Source organism: Limanda limanda, chromosome 3, assembly GCF_963576545.1.
Source record: "Limanda limanda chromosome 3, fLimLim1.1, whole genome shotgun sequence".
In the NCBI taxonomy this organism is placed as follows: domain Eukaryota; kingdom Metazoa; phylum Chordata; class Actinopteri; order Pleuronectiformes; family Pleuronectidae; genus Limanda; species Limanda limanda.
The window spans coordinates 14,952,878-14,967,810 of NC_083638.1; the positions used below are offsets into that span (position 1 = coordinate 14,952,878).

General features: G+C 41.3%; 1 protein-coding gene across 4 annotated transcripts in view; it reads left to right on the plus strand.

The window, feature by feature from the left end:
• Positions 1-6,407: 6,407 nt before the first annotated feature.
• The window catches only part of zgc:158464 (uncharacterized protein LOC791139 homolog), a 98,624-nt gene continuing 90,098 nt past the window's right edge, over positions 6,408-14,933 (plus strand). For all 4 annotated transcript variants that reach the window (XM_061068093.1, XM_061068096.1, XM_061068094.1 and 1 more), the window contains exon 1: positions 6,408-7,145. In XM_061068093.1, coding sequence (XP_060924076.1) covers positions 6,726-7,145 — 420 coding nt within the window. In that variant the 5' untranslated portion in view covers positions 6,408-6,725. The remainder of the gene's footprint in view (positions 7,146-14,933) is intronic.

Sequence of the window (14,933 nt, forward strand, 5' to 3'; positions counted from 1 at the left end):
TACATTTGTGAGTGCACCTATTTGGTTAGGTGGACTACTCAATGATAAGTCAAGAGCATGCGCTACACTCAAAAAATAATTATGCCTAAAATGTTATTACATCAGTTCAATATAAAGGGTGACATTCAATGAAGTGTTCCCATCATGTTGAGTTTGTGTGAATAAATTGAATAACTTAAGAATCATTTGATTATGTTTAACTTTATTTAATTAAGCCACTAGAAACTCTTCACTAAATGTGACCTTTTATAATTAACTTAGTTAACAAATTCACATGCAAATTTAGTATGTCATTTAATAGCTAAAGTCAAACTTTAAGGCACAGTTATTTTTTAAGTGTATAGTTAAAGTTCTGTTAAAGAATTGGTAATGTGATGTTAATGTTATGATCAGAGTAGAGGGGTAATATTGTTGGATTGAGACTGATATGAATGGAAATGGGCATGATTACGTATAAATCTGCATGTGTTTTGTTTATGTGTGGAATAAATTACACATTAAAAAAAAAAAATTGATTGCTAATCATGATTTAAAATGAATTCACAATAACAGGCTCCTGAGAGGTCTTCACATTTGTTCCTTTTGCCAACTTTGACCTGAGTGCAGCTCTATGCAGACACCAAAAGTGTATTCTCCATTTAAACCTTCAGAAAAGCAAAAGGTTTTATTCAGTATACTTCTTGTTTATCAGCAGCTCTTTGAACTGTTTCCTTCAGTAGACGTGGTGGTAGCGTCTCAGTGCGACCACAGTCCTCTGCTGTCTCCTTGAGCAATTACATATTGATTTCCTTGTTTAAGGACCCCAGTGGTACAGTCGTTGACAGTCTGGAGAAATCTACGACATCAAAGATGCTCATACCTGCTCAGTCTGAAGACCCGGATAGAAAAACAAAATGCTTGAATATCAAGAGGGAAAAACAGCACCTGATGCAAAGCACAAATCTTTTTTATAGCTTCTACTTCAAATGTCCAGCAACTGCTTAAATCAGTTAATCATGTTCCCATGGAGACCACCGCTGTGCGTGTTTACTAGACAGGGTATAAATATTTGATGAATAATGAATGTGTAAGAAAAGGCACAAATTGAAAGCGCATTTGGATGATTTACAGACGCCGAATCTGAATTGGGTTAAAAATAGAATTCATTAGAATAACCCATAGCGGTGAGGGCATAGAGTGTGTGTGTGTGTGTGCATGTGCGTTGGTGTGTGTGTGTGTGTGTCTGTATCCACATGGGAATACTGTGAACATGAAAGACAGGGGAGAAAACCAAAAAAACTAAAGCAGACAGTGAAAGCCTATACTTGCTGCTGCCAAAAAATATTATTTGTCATTCTATTACAGCTGAAAAGGATTGAAATCTATCCAGTTATAAGTACTTACCTGGTTGTGTTTTGTCTTTGTTCTTTGGGTTACGGTGGTGGATTGGGTGTGAGTTGTTTGTCTCTGTATGTTTTGTCTGTTGAGACGCTGGGGACCTGTCCAGTGGGTTCCCTGCATCTCGCCCAATGACCCTCAAAGGATAAGCGATAGAAAATGTATTATTTACTTTACTTTTTTCTGATTACTTTGTATGTGAAAGCAAAATGTATCCTAACACCAGTGATGTGCTTCCGTTGCCATTTTGGCAAGATCATAGATCCCCAAAGATTAATTTCAAGGTTTTTGTTTCAGTATGTGTCAGTGTGAGCATAAAAATCTGTCTTTGCAGCCAAATGTATTTTCTAAAAATTATGTTATTTCTCTACAGAACATTATTGTGTTATCATCCAGGGCTTTCCTTTGTTCCCCTGTGAAAAGACATCAGACAAAATGAACTAAAACATCCAGTTGTACAACGTGCTTCGGTTGTTTGCTCAGCATTTCATCACGTACAGTACATTTTTTTCTGCTGCATAATTTCGACACAGTTACAGCCATTGTTGTCGTCTATTATAACACACCAGCTGAACTTGGTGACAGCTTTCCTTCAGACTGGTGCAATGGTAATGCAACAATACAGCACATGAATTCTGTTATTATTACATTCAGAAGCATCCTGTGTCACAGTTCATTCATTAATTCATTCGTGCTCTGTCTGCCTTGTCCACGGTGCTAACTCCCATGTTGTTTCCGGCCCTGCCACGCCCTCCTGTCCTGCCATAACCCCGGCTTTTCATGAAGGTGAACTGATTTGAACTTTTACCGGCTTTCTCTGAGTCATGCTATTGCCTCCTCCCTAGATGTGACATTCTACAAAGTTCACCGCTGAGGCAACAAAACAAGGCACAACTGTGTTGAAAGCATACAACAACACAAAGTATCTGAACTGTGGTGTGAAAAATATAGTAATAATATAAAATGCAGTATGTAAGAGTGTTTTAAATACTTGCACACTGCAGAAAGGAAACCAGATCATACAGTGGTTAGGAAGCACTGACTTGTGAAATGAAACATGTGGTTGATCTATTCTGATAAATAATATTCAGAATATTTTTCTCACTCCTCCTCGTGATAAATACCTGGTCCCTGTGTTAAATAATTTCCAGCAGACCCTTAAAAACCCTGAAGCCACGAAATAAACGTTTGACATGTTTCACATAGCATGTCAAACAAACTTTGAAGGTATTAACATTCCCCGACAGCCGACCTGAGCTGTCATCTTATCTGAGCTCTGTACATGCATGCTTTTTAAATTATAGCCCTTTACATACCAGAGTCCCACTCAGTGACACATACTGTTCATGGAAAGACAGTTTGCCGTGCAGCCTATAGGGACATCAGGTAACAGGGTCCGTGGTGGTACTAATTGAGACTAATGCAATTAATTTTTTAATTATTATTTATTTATTCTTTATATAAACCATAAAGGTCCCATTGGGATACAAAACCTCCTCTGCCAGGGAGTCCTGGTCAAGTTGGGCAAAAATGTTTCCAATATAAATACAAGTAGTGGCAAGAAACAAAGAACAGACATAGAAACATGGTAATCAATGACAAAAATGTATAGTAGAGAATAAAAAGCATGTGTTAAAAGCAAAGACATTAAAAAGTGATTTTAAAATGGTTTTGAACTCACGAAGAGCAGGTGATGATTCTACATTTCTTGCACATATTAGCTCTGTTGAGGTTGTTGGGACTTTTCTCTGATGATCATATTTTGTAGCTTTTGCCACAAGGTATCATCAGCCATTTTTAGATAATATAACTAGATTATCAGTTTTGTGGTAATTTGCCTCATAAAGCTTTTGCAATAAAAACTAGAATGGGACTCAGTAGAGCACATACCTCCACCAAGGCCCAACAGTAAATCTAGCTGCAACCAATTGCTCACACTAACAGTGGGCAGTTTGCTAAATGTGCCAGATTTTTTCCTCAAGATCCATAAATTATATGACACGAAATCAATGAAAATGTGGAAAAACACCCAATCTCACGATGTAAAATAAAATGAAAAAAGTAATAAATATCCTGAATCTGTCCCTGATTTGGAGCTGCACCAATATTAAATGGGTTCTTTCCTGACTCCACCAAGTTTCTATGAAATCCGTTTAGAAGTTTGTGGTGAACCTTGCTTACAAACAAGCAAGCAAACAAAAATACAAACCGACCATTAAACAAACAGGAAGAGGTAATTAACGGTTTCCTCACAGTGATGACAATGGAACCATCTCATATATTTGACAGTAACGTGTATGAGTAGTTGCACCAGTTATAGAGGTTTTTTTTCTAAAGAGATTGAGAAGCATGCACATGAATTACATCACCATAATCTAATAATGACAAAAAAGAAAAACTGAAAAATTGTGTCAGTCTGCAACTTTGCGTATTCATTGAACACTGCTGATGTAAATGAGAATCCTGACTCGAGGCAAGCTCTGGAAAAACACCACATTCCACTTGTTACTGCAAAATGTTTTTCTTTTTCTTCTGTCTGGTGATAGTCTCCGAGTCCTATAAATTTATACATTAATCCTCCCTGGCAAGAAGTGTGCCTGCGTAGGATTCTTAAGAGGACTATTTGTATCCTACGAGGTAGTGGATTACGGGATTTGCATTTTAAAGGGCGTCAGTGATTGCAGCTGGAGGAAAATGGTGAATGCAATTGTGGCAATGCAATAAAAGGATCTGTGATGTGAGTCAGACACAGTAACCTAAATAACACACCTGCTCCTGATGCAGATCCTCTAATACCTACAGCGAGAGACAGGCTATTACCCTGCAGCTCCAGCAATATTTATATCACAGATAAATGCAGCAGTGACGGGGAAGTGCAGCCCTGAAATACAGCACGTGCGAGCTGGATCCCACTTTTCTCTTTTGTGTCTGAGAGATTGTTTGTTGCCCAGAACTGGCAACGAAACAAAGGACCAGTGCCGCAATAAACTAAGGGCCATCTAAACCCATTTCCCCTCAGCTTTTGTTTTTAAAGCTTTTATGTACGATACACAAGTTAAACAGATTAGCGTCCTGGCTGTGTGGGAGTGAAATCGTTCCCTTTAAAGTGCAAGGAAATTGCACTGGTCAAATTTCTCTGTGCATGCCCAAAGTGCAATGATGGCAGAATTTCAGGGCAGATTCTGTTCTGGTCTCCTGAGCATGGTGTTGTCTCTCCCAGGGGCCTGTCAGGGTTAAACTCTGATCTGTACTCTGTGACTCGCTCAAGGCTGTGTGTGTGTGTGTGTGTGTGTGTGTGTGTGTGTGTGTGTGTGTGTGTGTGTGTGTGTGTGTGTGTGTGTGTTGGTGTTATTAAAGAGAAATATTGCTTCATAAAAACCCACTGCTCTGCAGCCATGACTCCTGTTAATGCAGACTGCTGCTGGAATATGTCTCCGGGAAGTTAAGGAGGGGGAAATGGAATTATTTTTTCTCGTCTATCCTCTGATTGCAAATACAATTAGTATTTAGCATGTGAAGCCCTGACCCTCTGCATCACATGGATTGAAAAACAACTTAAGCTGAGATGTTTTTCTTGTATTGTTGCTTTGAACAATTCACTGATTCTGTAACTTGCTTGTGGATTTGTATAATGAACTGAGCTACAACAGTGTCCAGTGTTAATACAGACTCCAGCGTCCCTCTCCACTGGTCATTTGCAACGCAATATGCAATTAAAACAGTCTGCAGTGGCCATCTGGACATGAGGACATTGAGCAGAGGACGTTTTACCCTTGAGTCTTATTGGATGGGAAGACAATGCCCTGAAGTTGTTTTAAGCACGTTAAGCAAGTTGTTTTAAGCACATGGTGTCGTTTGTAGGGATGAGAAGAGAAAGCTTTTTTTTCTTTTCTTTTCAAGTGCTTATTCCTTCAATCAATGCATATGCAGGTATGTTAGATGCAACATAAATCAAACGGACTAGCCTAAATGGGTAATGATCCATGCATGAAGATTTTAATTACTCTGATATATTACAATGGAGATAGGAACCAATAGTGGGTGATGTAGAGAAACTCAACAGCTCCCAAAATCAGCAAGCACTTTTAACCGCAGGATGCCTATAGAACCGGACTCCATGTGAACGGACAGCTGCCTTGACCGGTTGGGCTGAGTGGAGAGAAACAGGGGAGAGAGGAGAGATGGATGGAAAAGTGGGGAGAGAAGAAAGAGACCAGGAACGGTTGTGTAATGTTGAGTGTCGCTGTAGTGAGGTTGCATATTTCAGCCAAATGAAAACCTTCCTCCTCACCCTCCTCTTCCAAGTGTTTTGACCACTTTGTGGTGCTCCTCCGGTCAGATACAGTTACTAAAGTAACCGGAGACTCACTCTCCGGTTATGAAACAGAAGGATTCCTGGCTTCATTTTATGATACACTGATGAAAACATCATCATAATGTATGATAACAGATTATACATCAACAGTATTATATTCAGTTTCTGCTGGTGGGACTTCCTAAATCCTATACGCCGGACCTTAAAGCTCTGTCAGACTGGTTGTTATGACGAAAACAGTAAGAGTGATAGTTATGGAGTAAGTCATGTTGGCAGTACAAATCATATTAATAATATCAATAATAATCATAATGATTTTATTTTATTTATTTATTTGTTTTTTCTTGCAGAGGTGACTGGTGTATATATGTATATACTTTATGCTACTTTATTCTATTTTATTTTATTTTATTCTATTTCTTATATATTGTTGTTTTTTTATATTGTTGTTTTATGTTCAGTGCACCAATGACACCAAGTCAATTTCCTATATGTGCAAACATACCTGGCAAATAAAAGAATTCTGATTCTGATTCTGATTCAGCAGAGTTCCGCACGGCCGGTAGGGGGCAGTGAGTGTTCTCAGGTGTGTGTTTGGGGGGGGGGGGGGGGGGGGGGGGGCAGGTTGTGTGCGGGGGCGTGTTCTTATTGCACAAGCGCTCCCGTGTTCGTAGCGTGGAGGGAACAGCCACAGTCAGTGCAGCGTGTGTGTGTCTCTCTGAGTGTGAGTGTGTGTGTGTGTGTGTGTGTGAGTGAGTGACACAGTTGCCCGTGGTCTCTCTCTCTCTCCCCCCTTCTCTCTCTTTCTCTCTCCCCCTCTCTCTCTCTCCGGCTGCCACACTTCTCCTCCCTCTCCTCTCCAGCCCGCACGGACCGGGCGACCCGCTCCCGCACCCCCCCCCCACCCGGAGCCCTGGCCGCCGGTGACCCGGGGATCCTGCTTCCCCCCCCCGGACCAACGGACTCGGGCTCCGCCGGCAGGAAAGGTGGAACTAAACTACACTCGGTGACTTGTGAGCGATGCACTGGCAGCATGGCCAAGTGGTTCAAGGAGCACCTGGGATTCAAAACTACCAAAGCCCCCCCTCCGGCGCCTCCGAAGCCGGACTACCGGCACTGTCACACCGCGGTGCCCGGTGGCTTCCAGCAGGCGGGCTCCACCTTCCCGAGCCCCGCGCAGCCGGACATACTGGCCGCTTACAAACTTCAGAAGGAGCTGGACTTCGAGGACCCGTACACTCCTGGAGGAAACATCTCGTTCGGGCCGGGCTCGAACGCGGTGGGCTCGCCGGACACCAAGTACGTGTCGCCCAAGCACCGACTCATCAAGGTGGAAACGACCGAGAAGAGCAGCCCGGCTCCGGGCGGCGGCGGCCCCGGCACACAGGCGGTCGCTGCCGGGAGCGTTAAGTCTCCCACCTCCCCTCCGGTGGAGCACGACAACAAGGAGAAGGTGAGTGGAGTTTGTCCCTAAAACAGCCAATAATAATACAAATAACTTTATACAGAACATTTCGAAACAAAACATCAAAGACAGCAAGCAGAATAATACAATACTACAATACAAAATAAAAGGCAACATTATGATAAAACACAAAATCTAAACTCAAATACAGCAGATCAAATAAAACAAAATCGTTTAAAAGTAACTATATATACAACCAATTCAAAGATATTTGTTAAAAGTACGTTTTGAGAAATTAATACTCATTAGCCAAATAGACTTTCTATGAGTCAAACACACAACTTACCAGCTAACCTCCCCAGTGACTAAGTTTTCTGATAACCTGAGTTTACTCTCCAATCCCACTAAACATTTCCCAACTGGGTAAGAAACCTACAGGTCTCCACGTTTCTCCGGCTAGAAAACAGAAATACTGTTGTTTCTCTTTAGGCTTCTGCCTCAATTTCATCTTCTGAAAAGAAAAAAACATGGAGTGAGTCTGAAGCTCTTGTAAAAGAAGTGAATCGTTTACAACCGGCAGAACGTGTTGTCACAGCACAGCAACACCGGTTGCGACACCTCCACACCTCTGTCAGGTCGAGTGATCAGTGCTGCAGGGGAGTGAGAGGTCCTGTTGTTGACACACATCTTGGAGGAGCACAGTAGCTCAGCAGATCTACCTTCCAATGCTACACAAAAAAACTAGGTTCCACTTTACAGGCTATGGCAGTTAGACAGTGCCCCACTGGGTGAAAAGTGAGTGTGCGTCTCTGCAGAAGCAACAGCGTGATCCACACTTACCCACAGTGTCTGTAATTTAACTTTAATCTCATCTTATTTAACTAGACGGCTCAATTTAGGGAATGTTCTCCTTTTGCAGTGGTGCTTGCTGCCTCGAGGGGGAAATTACTTGGGATGAGTTTATGGATGTACGGCTCTAATTTGAGTTTGCTCAGCACGCTTCTCTGACTCTAACAGCTCAAATCTTGTGCCCTTTTTGCTTTTTTTTTATTTTTTATTTGACGCCCTAAATGGTGGGCCCCTGCATGGAGCCCATTGTACAAACATCAGCACAAAGTGAGTGTGGAGACACACAGGCAGAATGCATGCAGGTTGTGCCTCGGAGCATGCTGTCACGTCAGGCTTCTCAGGAATTCACACGGCAGGTTCATTTGGAGAAACCTGAGACGCGTCGGTGTCAGCGGGGTTAAGGACATACTGTATGATGAGTGCGATCCTGCCGAGGAATGTGTCAGTGTCTGTCTGCATAGCTCACGCACGGAGGAGGAGGAAGAAACCCACACTGTGTGCCACTGTTTCCTCCTCGGATCAGGCCTTCAATCACGGCCGTGCTCCAAAATTTTTGCGGTCATCTTGATTTCACCTTCCTGTTACTTCCACCTCCTCCTCATCCTGTTTGCTTTCACACCTGACCTGTGTCCTGTGGCCGGCTCACAGTTGGTTTTAGCTCAACATTGTGATTCAAATGCCACAGTGTCTGCAACCTGTCACAAGAGTGTTGTGTGAAGGAAGACTTTTGATCACACAAAACACAACTGTTACTGTCATGTATATTTTTTTCGACACATGCCCTCAGCATGGAGATGAGGGCGCAGGGTAAAGCTCATAAAGCGGTCTGCTGTGCGGATGTTTGCTTGGCGTACTGTTAGCCTCTGCTTTCAGCTAGTTTAGCAAGTTAAGTATTTATATATATCATTATCTTTTATCAGCAAACCAAACAGGAAACCAGAATTTACAAATGGCACCCAGCCACTGCAGCTGCTCAAGATGATTAAACAGGTTATATAGTCGGCTCTTGTTAATTGATGCTTGCTTGGTTCGCCCTCAGTCAAGTGTACAGTGTCCTCTGCTCCTTCCTGTTTCTCCATGTGGCTTTGACAGAAAGGCAAAGGATTATATTGAGTGGTTTGAATACCTTATATCCTGCACTCTGACTGGGGTTACAGATAAGCAAGATCACTATTGACAACCGGTGGGCTTCAGCCATATGTCCAACAGGTTCAAGGGCTTCTGTCAGGTGCTGAAGGCTGAATTAAAGAAGGTGTGGTGGAAAAGCGGAGGTGTTATGGGAAAAAATTGAAAATACTGGTGTGTTTTGTACCTGTTGTCCTGTCCCTCCCATTAACCATCACCCCCGGTAGTGTCTGTTAACTGGAGGTGTCTGACCTTGTTTTGCCACCTTTAAGAAAATGTGTTTCCAACTATTTTGTGTCAATAAAGAGCTTTAACAGACGTTGACAGTTGGGTATGATCCGGAATGATAATTATACTAACCACACAGTTTAGACTTGACCTTATAAGACTGTTCTGTTTTTTTTATCATTGAGCTGCTGAGTTATGGTCTTTAATTTACTGTCACCTCAATCTTGAATGAGTATAGGCAAGTTTAGAGTATGTCACATTTATTTAGTCAAGGGGTTATGTATGAACACGAGTTTATCTTCTTATTTATATATATTTTCAAATGGTGGATGAACAAACCTCTGCAGGGAGTCACCATGCTCTTCAGTAACCTCACTGTTGCTTCAGTGTTTTTAAGTCTTTATGTTGAAACTTTTGTGAGGATTACAGTTCAACCCGAAGCTGCGGATTCTCTTTTCTGATTGGGGCATGATAAGTCTTTGTAAATCCTTGTTAGAGGGACTCAAGGTGAGGATTCATTTTGCTGTATCCCCATGTAGGATTGTCCAATTATATAGACACTTGTTTCAACAGTCTCTGTAGGAGGACGCTCTGTTTGCTTTTTTGAATACACTCTCCCCCTCAGGCTGGTGTTGAAAGCTATAGTGTCTGAGGACAGTATGTGTTCTTATTTAGGGATGCTTCATGTTGGAACTAGTGTTGCACTGTATATAGATATCAGAGGTATCGCAACACCCTGCCGTCAGAAAAACGGTACAATACCCCATGTTGTTATTGTCTGAAAGAATGTTGCCGTTTTAATAAGAGCTGTGTTTCCTATGACTTGCATGTGTGTGTTTGTGTGTTCAGCACTCTGCGTCCACTCCCTGCAGCCATAGTGGGCCCGCCTACCATTTTTAGCTTACATGGTGACAACAAGACAAGAGGCATGGCTGCTAGTACAAGTGCTCATGTTGACCATGCATGGCCTGTCAACAAAGCAACAGTCAAGTTTGTAATATGTCATCATTTGCTTACATAGTCGACAGTCAGAGCGCGGCAATGGACACCACTGAGCAGGTCAGACCAAGGCATCCAGACAAAATCTGGCAAGAGACGTTACATCAAGAGTTTGATGAGTGTATAATTTGGCTTTATCTCTTTTATTCTCTTACCAACGTGGCAAACATCTCACAATGCAAATACAACATTCAAACCCTAAGCTTCTTATCAGTCATGAAGCCAATCAATGTTAGTGATGGCACTTATTTGTTCACTATTTATTTCTGTTTGAAGAAAATGCTCTCAGTGGAGACCACACCTCAAGGAGATGTAATAAGTCTTATTAAAAGTTCTATTTATATCAGGTTTGATATATACAATAAGTCACATAAACTCAAGTATAGGCAACGTCAAATTACTGCACAGCATGTAGAAGCTGTAATATCACTTTGACCTTGATCGAATTATTTGCAACAATCCAATTATTTATGTTGTACTTAGGCTAATTTGTTAAAGGATTCTTTCTTGGCCCATGTTCAAACCTTCCAAGTTTCGTGGAAATCCATTCGGTAAGTTTTGCATAATCGTGATTACCCTCAAACAAACATACAACAAACAAACAAACAGACAGGGGGTGAAAACACAGTCTCCTCAGCTGAGGCAATAAACAAGAAAACATTTAATAGCATACAAGTAACAGTTTAATTGAAATTATTATTTTTTTTTAACAAATGACATTAACTGTAAGTCTGGCACTTCATGATAATGGACCTCCAGCTCAGGATTATCAGCCTGCACACGATTGTAACGCACCAAAGTAGACTGAACAAAAATGACTCAATACATCTTCTTAGGGAAGGTCTGCGCTCAAATGCAGTTAGTGGATTTCAATTTATTCAGATTAGATTAAAAGATGACAGTGTTCCTCTCTTCAGTGTTCTATTATTACATCCATTTTGCTGATGCTTCAAGGTTTTGGTGTCTCTATCAACATATTTAGGAAGGTATAATTTAAAAGTGACAGTATTTGGTATTCTGCCAACTCTCATAGGAACTTTTATGTTTCCTGGGCATTGATTTATAATTAAAAGTTTATGTTATCATTGATATGTAAACATTTTCAGTCATGAACTCCAGAAATGGGTCCGCACACGTCGGTCGTTTTCCCTCTCACATATTAAAACCAAAGCAGGACGATGTCCGGGTCAGATGTGTTCACAACGTCAGAAAAAATATGGAAACATTCTAGTGAGCGGAGGTACCTGGGTAGATCATGCAGGACGTAGGACATGTCGTGTATTTTTCACATCGGAAATGTCTTTTTGTTTCCAGAACAAAACACTAGCTGCTATGACTAAGGCAGCTATTTTAAATCTGGATTCCTGAGATATTTGCATTATTCAAAATTTTTTTCTTTTTCTAATTGCATCCATTGGGTGTTAATAACGTCATCCCCCTTACTCGTAGTGAATTTCTGCTGTATTCTCACATGACATTTTAATAGTGGACCGGCAGGTTCAGGAAAATGTCAGAAGCAACTGACTCGGAAATTTGCAATCTCACAATCCTCTCCTATTTCAGAAAAGTGTCAGAAGTTCAGTCTTAAAGCAGTGAAAGTGTAGCTCTCCAGTGTTTTCTACATGTTGCACTCGCACGGACTTAATACTGCCTGCTGGAGAATGAGAGAGTCAAGTGTCTCAACAGCAGTGCTTGGTTACATCGATGTTTTAATTACTTGACTCATGAATGCTAATTATATCAGTGCTCAGCTAATGCCTGAAATGCCAATAGCAGCATCAAGTGAATTTCACCAAGTCTATTTCAATTCACCAGGCTCTCACAGGTAATACAACAAAGATAAAGACGTTTATTTATACAATGATATCATCTTGATGTGTTCTGCAAATTCTAATGTTTTGCCTACTTTTTTTTAAATGTCCTCTCGCTGCTCCATTCCATTTTTGTTTTGTCTCTCATTGCTTGAGAGGTTTAATTTAATTAGAGGTTTTTTCCTTTCCGTTTGGAGTTGCCGTCATCATAAGGAGCTTTATTTCTATGCACATTGTTACTTGTAGTTTGAAGTCATTGTGATGTGTTTTGTTTTTAATGATGCTGAGACCTTCATGGTAGAGTAAGCCGAGTGAGGTGATCAATTATCATCCTGCCTGGGAGCTAATTAAAGGCTTCATCTCCCAGCTCATCGCTCTACTCAGCACTAACCTACCTTCTCTCAAGGACGCCCGAAAGTGACGGCGGACTCCACTTGGAAATGCGTAAACAAAAGCAGCAGTGCGGATCTGACAGGCTGCGGCATCCTTGTGAAGTGCAGCCCGTCATCATCAGTATCTGTGTGTGCACCTGGGGGAGGCTGCTGTTACAATCTTAACTTTAGAGCTCAGAGTCCTTTTGACTCACTGATCCTGTGAGCCAGCTAGACAGTTGCTGTGTAGCCCACAAGAGGCATCTGGATTGACAGATTTCCTCTGTGCCTATTTTCCTACTCCTCCCATGCACCTTTTTTTGTCAAACCCGGTTCAGCAATTCAATTGATTGTGCTGAAAGTGGGAAACCATTGTTGTCTCTGCTGAGAAGGTTGTGTTTTGGATAGTGTGTGTGTGTGTGTGTGTGTGTGTGTGTGTTTATTTGGCATTTCAGCGAAATTTTGCCGGAAAGTTAGGTCTTTAGGTCAAAGACGAATTCATCAGATTTTGGCAAGGCAAAGTCCTGTACTGTTTTTTGCTCATGACTCATCAACTGATTCCTAGAAGCAAAATCCCATTTTCCTGCATTCCTTGTCTCAAGAAAAATATATCAAAAACATACCCTGCCCTTTTCTGCTTGAATAGATTCTCTGTCATTTTGATTTTTATCACCATCCTTCATGAAAGCTCTGGATATATTTGCTCTCCTGAGTCTGTCTGGTATATTCTGTGTCTTCTCTAAGAAAAGTGGAGTGCACTGGTGCATTTGACCTTGAAGTTAAGTTATTAAGATTTTCTCTTTTGAAAATAATCCTTTTTTTTTATCTTGATATGTTTTGGTTGCCCTGTTGAATATGTTGAAAGTGCCTTTTGTCCGGGGTTACATCCAATATGGCTGGGTAAGAAAATATAGATAAAAAACTGTCTTTCCAATTTCAAATAAGATGGATGATGCATTTTCAAATACTTGATAGAAGCTTCAAAGGTTTGCTTGGTGCAGTAAAAGTTCAGTACCAAGACCTACAGTCAATGGCCAAGGTGTTTAATTTGACATTTTTGAAAATGTTTCAGTCTAACTATAGCAATTGGGTTAATGTAAATGGTGATATGACACATTTAAGCTTGTCAACATATTACAGTATCAGCCAGGGTTTAGAAAATATCTCTAACCATGCTGAATCCGTTACTGTTTTTCAAACTGATTTGAATATCATTCAGGCAATTTACTATTTAATGGTAACATATGTCTGACTCATAGAATACAAGTCCATGCAAAAGCAGTGATAATGCAAGCAAGTGTCTTTCTTGCTTTTGAGTCCATTTGGATATACTATTAATTATCAGGTTGAACTTGAGATGGTGAAGTCTTGTATTTGACGGACCCTCTTCTCAGTAGACACCTTCTAAGTTACAGTCTTCCAGCATGGTTAGATGAGACTCGTTTGATTGGCCGTCAGATTGCAGCGCACGGATGAACCCGCCTCAGCTTCACCCCCCCCCCACAACGCTGAATATCTGCGCTTGGCCTTTCACCCCGACACTCCTGACGTGGGCGCAGCCATATGAAGGCATCCCAGCGGCCCTTTCATGCTCTCATCTTTGCCAGCGACAGAAGAAATGTCAAGCAATAATGTCAATACCACCAGGGTCTGCAAGATTGGTTTTTCTTGAGGGAACCAGAAAATGAATGAAAACATCAAAAGCCATCATGTTTTGTTATATCACCCATTTTAAGTGCAGCTCTTTTTTCCCTCTCTGTATCAGGCAGAGGCTGGTGAGGTTGATAGCAGGCCCGTGTGGATTAAACTGTCAGATTGGTGCAGGATGTGTCCTTTGTTGCTGTACACTTCCACAAACCTGTGCGCTTGAGCTCTTTGGCTGAGTTAAAGTGATCGTGTCGAACATTATGTGATATTTTTCAAATGAAAGATAATTTTGAAAACCTCTGAATTTGAATAATCCCTGCAGAATAATTACACGATGGGAATAATGCATAGCTGTACTGTTTTAAGGTGATTTCTCTCCACTGTGACAATGTCATGCCCAGGTTGACATAATGTGTGAAAGCTGCATTGTGTGTGTCTTGCATTGTGCAGCTGTTGTTTTTCTTAATCCTGCTCCGCAGTGACAAATTTCTTACCATCAGCAGTGGGCAGATTGTGACTCACATCTTAAGCAAGCACATAATTGTTTCAATAATTGTGATGAATTGTGTAAGTCACTAAGACAGTGTGTTGCTGCAGCTGCTCTCACACACAACAGTAAAGTCTAGACGGTGGTATCGTGGCCAAAAAGCGCCAAGATTTGTGCGTCCAGTTTGACCCACTGTTCACTGAGGTGTCAAAGAATGTTGTGCATTTCCTGAGCTATTTTAAACACCCAAGGCATTTTTCTCAAAGTCATTCGAAGATATTCAGCGGTAATGACTCAACGCTAAGACGACAATAAATTG